The following is a 15,660-nucleotide window of genomic DNA, read 5'->3' on the forward strand; positions in this document are numbered from 1 at the left end:
CCAGGTCGAGCCTCACTTTACTTTCATATGAGACCTGCAGTTTACTTACAGATAAGGACGACTGTGTTCCTCGGACTCCCAGCATGCTCTTGAAAAGGATTTCTCTTGTGACTGTTAGCAATATTCATCTTTTATTCTTTTGAAATGCAGATGGAAAATTCAGAGAAACAAAGAGAGGAAATATAGTTGTTCACTCATCAGACTCATGTATGTGTGTTTGTCAGTTGTGTGTTTGAACATTGAAGACAGACAAACACACACTTCAAGCAAAACAGTAATCTAATGATTACAAAAAAAAAAAAAAAATTGAATACTTGATTAAAGGTTTTGTAATTTTATGTTTTGAGAGAGAATATGCAGGGAGTAATCGGCAACTTATGTCCTTAATATGTTTGATACTTTGTTGTCATTTTTTATAAAGCAGCAGATCACCAAAACACACACTAATTAAACATTTCGACCCAAAACGATGCATCTACACCTCCAGACTTTGAAGTCAGCCTAAAGACACACGGTTACATAACAATTATACAATGAAATTGTAACTAACAGAGCTGAATAATTCCATCATGATTATCCATCTGTCTCTGTTTCTCTTTCCCTTTCCAGACTTTGCAGAACCTCTCACTCTGCCCTCCATGATCCCAGATCTCGGTCCCTCCACCAGTGACAGCCCCATGGGTGCCACCCCGCTGGGCAATTCTCCCCCCGAGGAGAGCATCGCCATCCTGACTTCAATGGGCTTCCCCCGCACTCACAGCATCCAGGCGCTGAAAGCCACGGTCAGTCCTCTGCCCACTCGCTTTATCCTCTTTCCCTGTGTGCCAGTGAGAGGAAAAAATTATTTAGGACTTCACAAACAACTGTGTATTCTCTGTAACTGGTTTGTTTTGCTGACCGTCCAAACTAATATTGAAATCTCTATTCATGACTGGAGTTGATGTTCTATTTAGGAAATATTAAAAATGTGCCGCAAACTGGCATCACCTCTTTTGAGTTCTTTAAGACTAAAAAAAGTGTAAGGCAGCAAAGTAAAGAGGATTTATTTCATTGGACCCCAGAGGAAGAGGGCAGTTAGTAGTGAGCACAGACAGTTTACACTTCTGGACTATAAAATAAAACATAAGTCTTCGTTAGGTGGTGTTTACTCCTTTGTTTCACACAGAACTGGTTAATAGTTATTAAAGAAAATCAGAATTCAGCAATCTGAGGACAAAAACCCGCCCACACAGTGTGATAAATGTGCCTGAATGAACAGGGCTATAACACACAAAGCACAAAAAAGTGACACAAAAACAACAAGATGGACATAACATATTAGTCATTATTGATTCATTAAAAAAAAAAAAAAAAGTATATACATTTGTATCTATCTGTATATGGAAAAGTGCACTGTGTTTCAAAAAGATTTATTTATTTTTGACAGAAAATCAAACTCTGTCGGTCACAAAGGGACTTCGCTGGCCTACTTGTACACTTTCCAAACTACGAATTAAATAGGTCCTACATGTCAGAGTGATTTAGGACGCCTGCTCTGCACAGTGTTTACAAATAGTTCCAGCAGCATAGGCATGTTGCAGACAATGCAGCCTTTCAGATTCAGGAATAGGAGAAGCCTTGGTGAAGCACTGGGCCATTTTAACACTGCCTCTCAGAAATTTCAATTGAATTATATGAAAGTATGGACCTTCTTATTAGAGTCAAAGGAAGCATAGCTTCAACAAATCTACTGCATTAGTTTATCCATCTTAAAAAGGCCCAGTTTTCACTTTTCATGTTTCATATTTCAATTTGGCCACTCAGCAAAAAAATTACCCAGAAGACTGTTAGTGAGAAACAAAAATAAGCATCAGGCTTTCTTGTTTATGAGCACAAACACTGCCAAGCTCCCCGCCAGCCAAAGTGTTGGTGATGGAAAAAAAAAAAAAAAGAAGAAACAAACAAACAAGAAAACAGAAATAAAACACATATTCCTCCAGCAGGTTGGACGTGTGAAACATGAACAGGTCTCATGGCTGGACTATTATTAGCTCAAAGTTAGTACGCTTTTTTTTTTTTTTTCAAACCCCTGGTGACTTGACGAGGGATGGAGAGGAGATATAAAACCCTCCCAGACAGTCATTTCAGAATCATACCTTTATTCTTAACTACAAATGAACTTATTTGGGCAAACATTTGCCATTGTTTTTGAATTTGCTTTTATAAGTATTTGTGCTGCTGTAGCCACTAATGCAGTGATTTTTTTTAGAAGAGGGGAATTTGTGTTTACAACATAAATCGTGTTTATGATTTTTAAAAATATTAATTAATTAATTAAAAATAAGATTAAGATTTGATTATTTTTTTTTATTTTGATATTTTCAGAACAATAATCTAGAACGGGCACTCGACTGGATCTTCACCCACCCAGAAGAAGAGGAGAGCGATGTCCTCTCAGACATGGCAGACACTGAACCGAATGATAACGCCTTCTCCAACGCGAACTCACACAGCGACTCCACGTTGTCTCCAGACAGAGACATGGCAGGCCCTCGAATCAAAGACGGACCAGGACGTGAGTCTGACTGATTTCACTTATTATAGCTCGCATAACATTTCCACTGTCTCTTGGCTGTCCTACCTTATGTGTGCGTTTGGCAGTGTGCCAACAGTTCTTGTATTAATTCAACATTTTGTATAATGTTGGGTAAATTGATATAAAAGAAGATGGATGGATGTGTGGTGTTGTATTTTAACTTTCTCCCTGAAAAATCCCTAAGATATTTATGTTTGTCAGGCCAATATAGGCTTTGGACGACATAGTGATGTAGTGGAAATCCCTCTCAGCTCACAGTGAGAATAAGCCTTGTTCAAGTCCAAGCTATAGTCTTCTGTCATGTTTGGACAGAGCTTTGGAGTGGGCATGATTTCTGTCTGTGTGTGAGTTTTATTTCAGTTTAAGTAATAGATAGTTGAATAAATTAATTGAAGGTTATGGAAAATTGCACCGCATTCACACGTTATCAGTATACCAGTAACCAAATATTTGATTATTAAGATAGGTTAGTTTTCTATTGTTGTTGAATAACATTTGTGCACTTTGTTAGTGATTCCAGTAAATTCCAGTAAAGCTTTTTAATTGCTGAGAACCCAGTGCTGACTTTCGAATGCATTTTATATGTTTGCATACTGATCATGCTTCCTTAAGCGATTTCAGTTGTTATGCTAATCAACATAAGTAGAGGCGCTTTTCTTTACTCTGGGGCCTCAAGGAAGAGGTCCCGTTAGGTTTCCTGCACGGCCGTTTGCATGCATGCACGCACGCACACACACACACACACACACACACACACACACACACACACACACACACACACACACACACACACACACACACATGTTGCTCACAATGTGCTTTGACTTGTTTGTTTTCTTCCTTCTTGATTTTCACAGTGAATTGCTGTTGTTTTTTTTTTGTTCCCTTTGTTTTTTTTCAGGATATGAACTGTTTGCTTTCATCAGCCACATGGGAGCCTCCACAATGTCTGGACATTATGTTTGTCACATCAAAAAAGAGGGAAGGTGAGTTACCTGCAGTATAGTACATGAATTTACATCGATCCCGTTATTTAACATGTTTCTGGTTTTTAAAGAAAATAAACATATTTTTAGCTGTTTTCTGCTTCCATGTTCTGTTCCGACAGTGGCAATATTTCCTCCAGACTGGTTGTGTGAGTCCTGTATACCTTTCTGACATGTTTCTCTTCATGCAGGTGGGTGATCTACAACGACCACAAAGTGTGCTTGTCGGAAAGGCCTCCAAAAGACTTGGGATACATCTACTTTTACCATCGACTGTCTAGCAGTTAAAGTGAAATAACTGCCACCCCCCACCCCCCTCCACCACCATGCAACCTTTAAATAACCGCAGTCTTTCAGCCAGAAGATTGGCGGACAACTGTAATAACAGCCACGGTGGAAACGATGGAAATAACCTCTCAGACCAGCTGCTCGCCTTATCGTGATGTCATTCAGGAGCCACCAGGAACTCTGGTCAGAAAGGGAAAGCAATGTGCTTTTTGTGTATTCAGTTTATGTTTTGCTTTAAATGTATATTTCAGTGTTAATGTGGAAAGAGAAAGATAAAGAAGACTTTTTTTTTGACAGTGTAGATACAGAGGGACATGTGCAATTTTTACGTCCGGAGTGCTTTATGCACACGATGCTCTCACATATCGGATCTCATTGTTCCTCCTCTCTGCCTTCGGCGTCTATGCCGCATGTTCAAAGTGGCACAATTTATACATGTAGAAGAAAAATGGCAGAATTTCACTGCCCTTCTCTGAACCTGCAAATAACAAACAAGAAATTACCGTGTTGTTGGTGGATGTGCATTCTACTCGGAAATACAAAGAATGTCTTCATCTCTGGGAAATGGAGAGGGCATCCAGTAAAAACAGAACAAAAAGTTTAGTTACAGAGTTTCATGCATAAAGTACGCACGGTTCCAGAATGAAAAAGAACACCTGTGAGGGAATGCATGGATGTTGACTCATCTGCCTTTAACTACATAGAGAAGTCACTCACAGTGCTCCTCGTTTTCCATATTTACAGCCTTATTCAAAGATCACATGTATATACATACGTCTTCAAGACACCCAAAGCCAAGCTTGGAGGCAACGTGTTCTGATTATTTTTCAGATGTTTCTTGAACTTGATTGGAGCTATAAATTCAGATGATTGGACATAGTTTAAAAAGGCACAAACCTGACTATAGGTCCCACTGTTGCCACATCAGCCTTCATCCGCAGACACTACGTTAAAAATATCAGAGACCTCAGCCACAGGGATGAGTTAAGGATAAGATAACATAAAAACTTCTCCAATATCGAAGGCCTTGATGACCCTATTTGCGTCCATTATCCATGAATGCAAGGAGATTTAAACCAACAGGACTCGTCTGCACCTTCAGGGCGAAGCGCCTTAGGAAAGTGATCAGTCTGACAGAGCCCCAGCAATCCTCTGTTTAGAGACGAGAAAACTTCCAGGAGGTCCTGCAGACAGTTAGAAACTAAATTCTCTGGAAACACTTTTTAATGCATAATCCATTCATTAGTTTGAAGATACCTTAATGTTGGAGGATTTAATGCTAAAACTGAAGGAAATCTGGCACCACACAACACTTGAATAATTGCATTCTTATTCTGTAGCATGGCGGAGGCAGCGTCGTTCTTTGGGGATGGTTTTCTGCAGCAGGAGCTGGGAGGGTCTTGAGAGAGACGATTTGGGCAATGTACAGAGATATCATTGTTGAAAACCAGCTCCAGGGTGCTCTTGACCACAGGACTTGGGAGAAGGTTCATCCTCCAACAGCTAACAACTGTAAGCGCACAGCCAAGATAACAAAAGAAAGACTATAGTCAACACTGTGGCTTTGTGCCAGAGTCCAGACCTCAGCTTGATTTAATGTCTGGAAGAGAACTGAAAATAGCTGTGTACGTTTCCCATCCATCCTTGAGAGTAAATGCAAAGAGCAGACAAAACAGATACATTTGTGCCAAGTAATGTCATACCTGAAAAGATGAAGCTTTGCTGCCAAACATATTTCAAGAAGGCATTGTAAAAAAAAAAACAAAACAAAACAAAACAAAAAACACTTTTACTATGGTAATATTGGATATTGTGTGTCGAAAGTTGACTGAAAAAAACATTTAATGAAGATTGTAATAAGGCTGTAGCGAGCATAACAGAATGTAGTGCTATGAATTATATTTAGATGGACTCTACATATCGTCACCAAGGGAAACTGACACCATACTGTCCAATTCACATATAGAGAATAGTTTGTTGTGTGCTTGTCAATAATAATAAAAAAGAACACAATTCACTGCACCCCATGCACTGGCTGAATTTTCAAGATAGTTATGTTTCCCTCCCTGGAAACACTTTTTCATAGCGATTGGTTTCATGCACTGGAGAGAGATTTTAAATGTTAAATGCACAGGAATGATGGGCTCAGTGTCCGACCATTGGGAAATCGAACCTGGGACTAATTGCTGACAGCATTTGTGCTCAAGTGGTCCACCCTATAACAGGCTGCCAAGCACTTTTTCACTAAACTAAAATAACCGTTTGCACCAAAAGTGGATTTTGTATTCCACAAGTACAAGAAACTGAATGTCTTGTCTTTAGTTTAGATGTCGATACCACTGCACCCATTCTTATGTTAAAAACTAATGACAGTGTTTCATTGACTCGCTGTATGTGTTGCATTGGTTTTTGCCAAAATATGCACACTAGGTAAGACGTTAACTCGGCTGCACCTGCTTCCGTTTGGTTCCTTTATCACTTTGACAGATTGAGACCATGACCCAAACAGTAAAATGAATGTAACCTATGGCTTTTCCTACCACTTTTACCGGTCGGTGATATCATGCATACATTAGAGCTCTTTTCAGCAATACAGTCACAACCAAAATTCACTCTTTAGACCTGCTGTGTGCTGTATGCTGAAGGCTGCGTAGTGACCTGGATCGCCTCTGAAATGTACATAATAACAAAGTGCAGTACTGAATGTATAACTTTATGGTGCTTTCTGCGAAAACAAACCTTTCTTCAGCTTTAACACTAACAATAAATTTCCATAACCTCACGCTGGATCACTCACCAGCCCTGTATCTTCCTCATCTAGTTTATGATGTGTATGAATGATTCACCATCAGTAATATGTGCTTGTTTCTCAGATGATTCAATGTCAAATGCTTTTCAACAACGTGGAACTGGACTTGAAACTGGTTTTGTTTGTTGCCTGTCTCTCAGTGTACCAAGGTGATGACAAAGGACACTGTATCTCAGCTCTGATAAAATAATGTTGGGATGAGATTGTCTTTCATTCAGTAATGCACTTTTAGGGGATTTTTTAAAGAGGAGTTCTGTTGAATTTTTTTTTCCTGTTGTTTAGTTGAGGTAAAAATCAATTTAAAATTTGCATTTGAACAGTTTTTTGCTTTTCTTAAGAGAGCAAAAATAACGTGAAACTGTGAGAGTTAATCTGGAAATGTATGTTGTCAAGGAATAATTATCAGTAATGTCAGTGAAGGTTCTTAAACTGTCTTGCCATCGAAGCTCATGTCTTTACTGGTAAAAGTACTATTGGGTGATTCCTAATTTTACAGAAAAAGTACAAATTTCAACAGTGCTCCTCTTCAAATAAACTGTGCCTCAACTTTTCTCAGCAAATATTATGTTAACAAACCTCAACCTCTCAATCTTACTTGATGGAATCTTACCTGCTGCGGTGTTTTTTTGTCTATGCACAAGGGGAATTATACCAGTCTCTATGCAAGTCTTGTGCTTCTGCTCCTCATCCTGGCTTCATGAGAATAAGTTGCTTAATCAGGGCTCATCAACGAATATGTTAAGATGTTTTGTGCAATTCTTTAGTTTTAGTTTTGCTTTATTTCCTTGCACTTTTTGTCCTGGTCATCCTGCAAATGGTCCTGTCCTGGTTTTGTATTTCTGTCCCGTTGTTCAGCTTTCCCTCCAGCTTGGTCTCTTCCATTCTTCTTCTCTTCGTTGATAAAACGTAATGGTTCAATTTGTCACAAAGAGGCTTTTCTCAATGTCAGCATGTACACTAGACATTTAGTCATTTGGATTATTTGTACTTTTGTGAGTTTTGTTCTCTTTTATTTTCATCGAATTGTCTAAAAGGTAAATCACCTGTTTTTACTTTTCTGCCTTTTTGCAAAAAAGTTTGTGCCAATTATGTAGTTTTCATTACATAGTTATCCTGATTGGATTCTTTTAAGTTGACTTTTGTAATGAATGCAGTCATCCAAATATGGCTTAGGTGTTTGTGAATAGACATGGCATTGCAGTATACACAGTGGCACTGTTTACGTTCGATGTTTGGATAATTTAATAAACTACATCTTTGTTGAGATTTGGCGTCTTTATTGATAAATGACACTGCATATTTTCATTGTAAATAAAAAAAAAAAAAAAAAAAATGACACAGGAACGTAGAATATATAACAATAGTTTATTTTAAAAGAGTACTTTGATACTGTATGTTCCAAATGTGCTAATGTTTTCCATTTGATTATACAGGGAAGGATAATATGCTTTCTAATGCTTCAGTAAATTACTGGTTGTATATAAACTGTTGAGATATAGTTTCATCCATGAAAATATCATTTTGTTGGTACATGAGGGACGTTTCGATAAATCAACCAGAACAAAGTGTTTTTATACATGCTGAATGAAGGGCGTGGACAGAGGAATGTACACAGCATGCGAATAACCTTCATCAACCCCAACCAATGAAGCAGTTTAAGCATTTTATAAATGCTTTATGACGACCACACACATATACGTTAGTACTGCATTCACATAGACCCAGATCCTTTGCTGAACATGAGTGAAAGTGCATATATATATATATTTTTAACATTTTTAACTTTAAACATCATATTTGAAATTAATTCCTCGTTTTGGAATACTTGTGAGATGAAATAATAAATCAGTGGAACTTGCAAGCGGTAGCAGTTCCCACATGAATTGTGAAAAGCGTAAAAGAAAACTGCACTGAGGCAATTTTCAAAACGATATATATCAAACTCTACAGAGCGGCGAGACAACTGAACCAGCTGGGGCTGATACCTCGGATTTCAGTGACTTCATAATTTGCTGAAGTCGTGGCTACAAAATTTCGACAGGATAAAACTATGATTTTCCAGTCGTCGTAATGAACTACTCATCAAGCTCATGTTTTAAAGAGATTATGGAGGTTATTTAGTTTATGCCGGACACTCATTCCTCTGCTTGCAAACGTTCCCCATGTGAGCAAAAGCATTTTGTGTAGAATAGAGACATAGAATATATACAGAATTTCTGTCAAAGATGCAGAAATTAATAAATAATATCAAATAAATTGCAGAAATATTGCAACAAAACTTGATATATAATACGACACGTTTTGCGTTTTCTATGTTAGTGGGAGAGAAAGAAAGCACTTTCATGTATTTCATGCATACAATTGAAAACAGCATTCAGATAATGCAGAGGTTCTAACATGCAGTCAGCTTCGATCTGTTCACCAGGAGCATGCGTTAAGCTAGATCAGTTCACCTGAGAGGATATAGTAGCAGATTCTACAATAGAAAAAAAAGCTGTCACAGGCATCCTGTCTGAATGCACTACCAAAAGGATGCACAATAGATTAGATTTTAAGATAGCAGTTCCAGCTTTCATTAAAAAAATATGCTTTTTTTGTTTGTTTTGTTTTACATCTGAACACATCTAGAGTGTCTTAAAATGCAAAAAAGCAAAGGCCTATAACCTCTTAGGAAAACTAGAGTTGTTTTTGTAAATCAAAAGTAACAAGACATCATATTTTCTACAGTTTTGTTGATACAGAAGACACCTGGGAAAACAGGACAGAGTATGCGTTCATACGTATTTTAAAGTGAAGGAATACTGGCCAGCATAATAGCTACCACAATGTTCAGCAATCACTCGGGGAGCTATTATATTAAATTGGGTTTATGAATTACAAAACAAAAGTGACAGACGCTCGGCTTGCATAAGCATCCATTAGGCAGAGCTTAACTAAAACAATGGTCGTGTGTGCTTCTAGTCCACACGTACACCAAAAAGTGACTGTGGTGGATGCCAGGGAAAAGAGTCTCTGCTTTCTAACAGATGTGCACATCAGGTGCTTTGCATTTATCAATGACTAGCATTCATCAATACATCATCCAGTTATTCTTCTGATATAGAGCCATATGTTGCAGATGAAGTGAGTCAGACAGACTCTGCTATGAGAGGATAGTGAGGCAGTTTAACGAGGAGGATGACACATCTCTGACTTTACAGTAGAAAAACAGGTTGCACTTCGATAATATAATTATAACATCAATGGCAACATAGTGATATTTAACAGAAACAATGTCCACCTTGACAGGCATTTTATTTGAAATTGTAAGGATCCTACCAATTTCTGTTGTGAGATGGGCAAATCTGGTGAATTGTGGGAGCGTTTATCTGCTGTCAGTTTAATATCCCCTCCTCTGGTTGATATTTGAGTCCTGTATAAAATGATGGATGCACCAGGATTGCCGTCTGCAGACCCTTGCCACTGTCGGACTAAAAATAACAGACTTGATAATAAAATATTGAAGCAGATAGCATGAACTACTGGACATCGCTCATTTTATCTCATGCTGTCACACTTTACTTTTATCAAGAGCCAATCTCTCAGAATGAATAAATCTGTGTGTCTACCTCTGCCTTGGTGCCGTTGCCTTTACCAGTACAGTCCACTGTCAGCCCCGATGCGATGCAGACTGTTAGTGGCATGCACATATGTGCTGCGTCTCACTGGGCTTCTCTTCCTCCTTGATCTATTAAACATCGTGGCCGGCCACAGAGAACTCTGTGCCAACTATGTCTTTTAAAGTATCTGACGCTATAACTGCTCATTTTGTTTCCAGCCTCAAATATCTTCGCATTGGTTGTGTTGGGTCTGTGTCGACAAGTAATGCATCAATGCATCTGCTGAGACTATAGTTCTATCTTTCCAGTTATTGACTTGTTTTCTTCCTGAAAGCCAGAAAAAGTACACATAAGTGATAATAAGAACAAAATACAAACCGAGTGAATCTGTCGAATGTAACTTAGATCAAAAACACTGACACACAGGATTATAAAATACAAATGCTCCACAGGGGTTGTTCAAATGTGTCTGTCAAGGCTTAAAAAAAAACAGTTTTAATGTTTTGCTCTTGAAAAAGAGCATTTGTTTTTGTTCCCCGTGTATCCTGATGAAACACTTCTTCTTATATAGACCGTGACATCAAAGCTGTGCCATTTAGAAGATGAATGGCTCTTGCACTGGTCTCTGGTTCCTCCTGATAGTATTCTTGCAAAAACACAGAATCAACACTTCCCTTTGGTCCAGTGAGGCAGACGGGGACACTCTGACAATTCTGAATGGAAACGTAAAACATGACCTTTTGCATAGTAGCTGACAATTAAAAAAAAAAAGAAAAAAAAAAAGAAAAAAAAAAGAAACACACTTTCTAAAGCACATCCAGACTGCTGACACGTCTGATAAACACCAAAGTGTGCAGAGCTTCAGCGCAGCAGATTATCTGTTTCATTCGGTAACTCTGCACCACATAGAACCAGACGCTCACTTCACAGAGTGACGCTCAAACTAGCAACAATGACGCAAGTGAGTTGTCAGCAGGGAAAGAAAAAAAAAAATCATGTTTAAAAAAAGAGTTTTGTTTCTGAGGTGGTGCAAAAGATTTATCTGGAGCGAGAGAAATGCTGTGTTTTAAACAATCGTATCAACTGAGGATGCATAACGATTGTGCGTTTCATACCTTCATGATGCGAACTGAAGTTTGCAGGGGGAAAGCAAAATCTTTTTTTTTCAAACATGTATGGCATTCTGCCCAAGCTTACATAAATAGCTAAATTATGCATGACGGCTGAGGCAAACTGATTTAATTAAATGTAAGCTTTGCTGCCTGTGGAGGTGCAGCAACCATACAAATGACCGCATTAGGAGATACAACAAGCAGTCTGGGCTTGCTACTATATATCTTTTACCTGTAATATTATTATTATTATTATTATTATTATTATTATTATTATTATTATTATTATACTCCATTGAAATTAATACAGGCAGCAAAGACAAAGGCTGTGGCAAGGTGTGCAGAAATGCAGTTTGGATTTCTAAACTCGTCACAGAAGTTTGCAGAAGAAGATGAAAGAGATATTTTTAGAATTGTAACAACTTTTTCCATAACAGAAAGTCTGGAAACACTAATGAAGGTTGTATTCATCAGTGTTGTGCAGCTTTTGTGTATACTTCTTCTCCAAGCAGTCAGCATAAAGGGAACAAAGAGAAGCCACGAGCCAAAAAAACAGAAAAGAAAAAAAAAAGAAGCAAAAACCAGAAAAACATTAATGGCTCAGAAAGCTTTCAAGTTTGAAAACAGCAGTAAAAGAAATCCAAAGCAATCTGAAAATGGCTATGTTTTTGTGTTGCCATACAAATAGAAGAAATAAATATTATTGGTCACATGCATTTGAGTAAGGCTTTACAACCTGGCTTACACATTCCACGTGGGTCGACGAGGGTATCTGTTTTTTTTAAGTGCAAAGGGAAAACTTCTAAAAGTATGCAGATTTTTAACAGGAATCCCATCTACGAAAAGGCTTATTCATGCAGTATCATTACTCTCCAATGAAAAAGGATGAAAACAAGCCAGTAGCAGAATCTGCAGCTCCAGGTTATACGGTGCAGTCTTCATCATTTGCTCCTTCGTGAAGAAAAGCGGGCGAGACAATCTTCAGTGAAACATTTAGCTTTTCCTCTCAAAAACTCTTTTCTCTGCCAACGGTGTGTGATGGGTCCTCTCCTTCTCAAACCGTCTGCCTGCGCGTCTCTCCTGCTTCAGCTCTGTTCCACTGGATGAGTCAGTTTTTAATTGATGTGTTCTCTAAGGCATTGCTCGTACAATCTTTGCCCGTCCTTGTGCTCCTCAGGGAAATCACAAATTGCAGTGCAAATCCATCACAAAGCAGTCCCTTCAAACCTAGAAAAACCTGTCCCCAGAACTGCTCCAAGGTACTTGGGCGAAAAATATGACAGCTTTGATGACTGTAGGTATTTTGTCGTGCATAAACACACACACACACACACACACACACACACACACACACACACACACACACACACACACACACACACACACACACACACACACACACACACACACAACTGTCGTTAACATACATTAGTAGATTCTGATGCGCTGACGTGTGCACTTTGGGCTTTTGGCTGTTGGGTAGTAATAAGAGAGTGAGTACAGGGGGAAACGCCACCTCCTGTTCTTCACATGTCTAAGTTAAAGGCCCGCATAAGAAGATCTAAGTCTCCAATGTTTGCAGCCTGGAAGAGTTCCGGCTGGTCCATCATGGATAAAGCTATCCTCAGAGCAGCCCAGATGTTTCCAGACATCACCTGATGGGACTGCTGGCGACTTCGGCTTTTCCTCTGGAGGCTTAACGCAGTCAGAAAGTTACTGGCTGCCTCTCTGTGGGGCAAGCAAAAAAAGAAATGGTCAGTAGTCATCTTACGTGCTGCCTGCTAATATTTATGTTCCTGTGAGTGACTGTAGCTGATCAATACCGACATACACACTGCTGATATGCTGATACGCTGTCCCCATCTTTTCAGTCTATTTTTGTTTTTAAAAGCACATGTAAACCCTGACAATAATATGGATGCACTTATGGTCCCACTTTGCAGAAACATGTACACGAGGTTAACTGGTGAGTGTAAACTTCCTCTAGGTGTGAATGGAAGTGTGCGAAGTTGTCTGTCGCCTTCTTTTGCCCTGGAAACCTGCCTTCTCCCAGAGTTAGACCAACTCTGGGTTCTTCTGGCCCAGAGATCCTGAGACAAAACTTTTTTGTATGAAAAGAGAGCTAGGTGGATGACTTCATGTGCTTCATACCTGCACTAATAATCTGTTACCAACTTTAGGATTTTTTTTATAGCAGGAACTGGATGTGCTGGGAATACTTGTGTTTGCCATTGCTGACGGACTAAAATCTGTCACTGATGTTAATCTACTCTCTACAGCGTATAATTAATCCACTTTGAAAGATTTTGTGGTTCAAATCACCAACTTCTGAATTTTAAATTAAGACTTGTAATTCTAGGTTGATAAACTGATTTTTAATCAATTACTTTTTCTATTACCACACTTTTTTTTTTTTTGGTTTATTTCAATGTTTTTCTCTCCTGGTTGCAATGTATGGGGTGTGAAACTTAAATCTTTTTCATGAGTCATATCAATAAGACAAGCTTAAACCACTGTTTCACTTTATTGGTTAACTGTTTCAGAGCTTTTGCTTTAGGTGACTAAACAATTCCTCTTCGCTGTTGAAGACTCTTTAACAGTGTTGACCCTCGGTTACTTACCTGTGAGCGCCAAGGTTTATACAGCTGATACCCAGATTGTAGCGGGACCTGATAAACCCAGGCTGCAGCTCGAGGGCTCTTGTGTAAGCCTCCACCGCCTCCTCGCTCCGGTCCCCGTTTGCCAGTGTGGCCCCCAGACGGTTCCACAACAGGTAGTCCTGGATTTGAAACAAGGAGTGAATGAGTTAAGGACATGATCTGATAATGTGACGTCTGTCAGTAGATCTCTGCCTAATTAATGTGTGTATTTCATGAGCACACACTAATGGAATTTCCATTAAACTCCTGAAATGTGGTCCACTGGACTTGGAAAAGTGTTTGGTGGAAGTGAAAGGGAATAATACATCTGCAATGTTACACCAGCAAGCCATGATTCTGTTTTTAAAGCTCAAATAAGAACTTCATGTAATGCAGCAGCCCAGCAAGGGTAACCTAAGGAGAGCTGAATTACATCACACAGGATGTCCTTGCTGTTGTTTCCCACCTGCAGGTAGACAAGCAAATGCAAGGGTCATGGTCTGCTACAGTGTCGGGGTCCTTTATCTTGGGATAAGCCCGGCAGTAGGATATAATTATCTCTCTTTGTGTTCAGAGCTATTTTTCCAGCAGGGGAGCAGATATTAACAAGTCAAATGTGGGAGGTTGGATTTAGCGGTGAGTAATATTCATGCTGACCTAGGACAGTGCTGGGAGGACACAGACTGATTTGCATGAAGGAGGTTGAGGAAAAGTTTGCAGTTGCATCCATTTTGGCGATGGTGAATCTTTGCTCTTGAGAGTAGAAAATATGTCCATGAGTTTGGTTACATTTTGGGCAGATTACAGTTTTCATGGCTTGTTTTGCTTCCCTCTTTTTACACACTGTAAATGATATTACGGTATTCAGTAAATTTAATAAATTGTCAATTTTGTTTGATGCAATAGTTTGTTAATCTTACTGTGTTACCTGTAAAAATATGATACAGGTACAGTCTCAGTAAATTTTTGGTACAAACAATACACTATTTCAAAAGATTTTGTTTTTGCAGTCTAATCTCACAATAGGCTCAAAATTCTGTGATAACTATGATCTAACCAATATTTCAATTTTAGCGTCCTCTTTTTTTGTAGCAACATATAAAAATCTACTAGCGCTGAAGCGTCACTAGTTTCTTACCATTCGTAAACAAACAGAAACAATCTTAAAAAAGGCCTCATGAGCAAGTGAGTGAGCAGTTGATCCGCCATGAATAGCACCCTATGAAAAGCACAGTTTACATCATTGGCACAGGGTGGTGCCAGCTGGAGGCAAACAGCTGTTAGACATGTTGATTCTCCAAGGAAACCAGCGGATCCCCATGTGTTCATTATCCACAGCTCACAGTCTGCACGTCACACTGCTTTCAGATATTTGGCACACAGTTTTTTGCTTTTGGACCAAACCATGAATGGGAGGAGATTCCTTAAAATACAGTATTAGATTCAGTACAAAATAAATTCTGTGAAAAGCAAAACCTTTTTCACTCAATGTGCCTGGATTTATATGGTCACAGCAAATAGCATAACTAAATTAAAAAAACGTTCAGAAATTAGACTGTTTAGTCTCTCACAGTTTGTGATAATTAGATTCAAACTGTTATTGTATTCTTAATTATTTATCATAAATACATTGGCCTCTGCAGAGATCACTT

General features: G+C 38.8%; 2 protein-coding genes across 6 annotated transcripts in view; one reads left to right on the forward strand and one right to left on the reverse strand.

Annotated features, from left to right (window-relative positions):
* usp13 (ubiquitin specific peptidase 13) overlaps positions 1-13,466 on the forward strand; it is a 51,024-nt gene extending 37,558 nt beyond the window's left edge. For 2 of the 3 annotated variants that reach the window (XM_030082698.1, XM_030082699.1), the window contains exons 18-21: positions 610-782; positions 2,365-2,554; positions 3,477-3,561; positions 3,753-7,924. In XM_030082698.1, the coding sequence (XP_029938558.1) occupies positions 610-782; positions 2,365-2,554; positions 3,477-3,561; positions 3,753-3,849 (545 nt within the window). In that variant the 3' untranslated portion in view covers positions 3,850-7,924. Of the gene's footprint in view, positions 1-609; positions 783-2,364; positions 2,555-3,476; positions 3,562-3,752; positions 7,925-13,454 lie in introns of those variants that run through there. The other variant, XR_003930419.1, reaches the window with a different exon arrangement.
* The window catches only part of pex5la (peroxisomal biogenesis factor 5-like a), an 89,909-nt gene continuing 86,440 nt past the window's right edge, over positions 12,192-15,660 (reverse strand). For all 3 annotated transcript variants that reach the window (XM_030082702.1, XM_030082701.1, XM_030082700.1), the window contains 2 exons: positions 13,991-14,148; positions 12,192-13,097 (listed from right to left, as the gene is read on the reverse strand). In XM_030082702.1, the coding sequence (XP_029938562.1) occupies positions 12,896-13,097; positions 13,991-14,148 (360 nt within the window). In that variant the 3' untranslated portion in view covers positions 12,192-12,895. The remainder of the gene's footprint in view (positions 13,098-13,990; positions 14,149-15,660) is intronic.

Source organism: Salarias fasciatus, chromosome 23 (assembly GCF_902148845.1).
Source record: "Salarias fasciatus chromosome 23, fSalaFa1.1, whole genome shotgun sequence".
Classification (NCBI taxonomy): Eukaryota; Metazoa; Chordata; class Actinopteri; order Blenniiformes; family Blenniidae; genus Salarias; species Salarias fasciatus.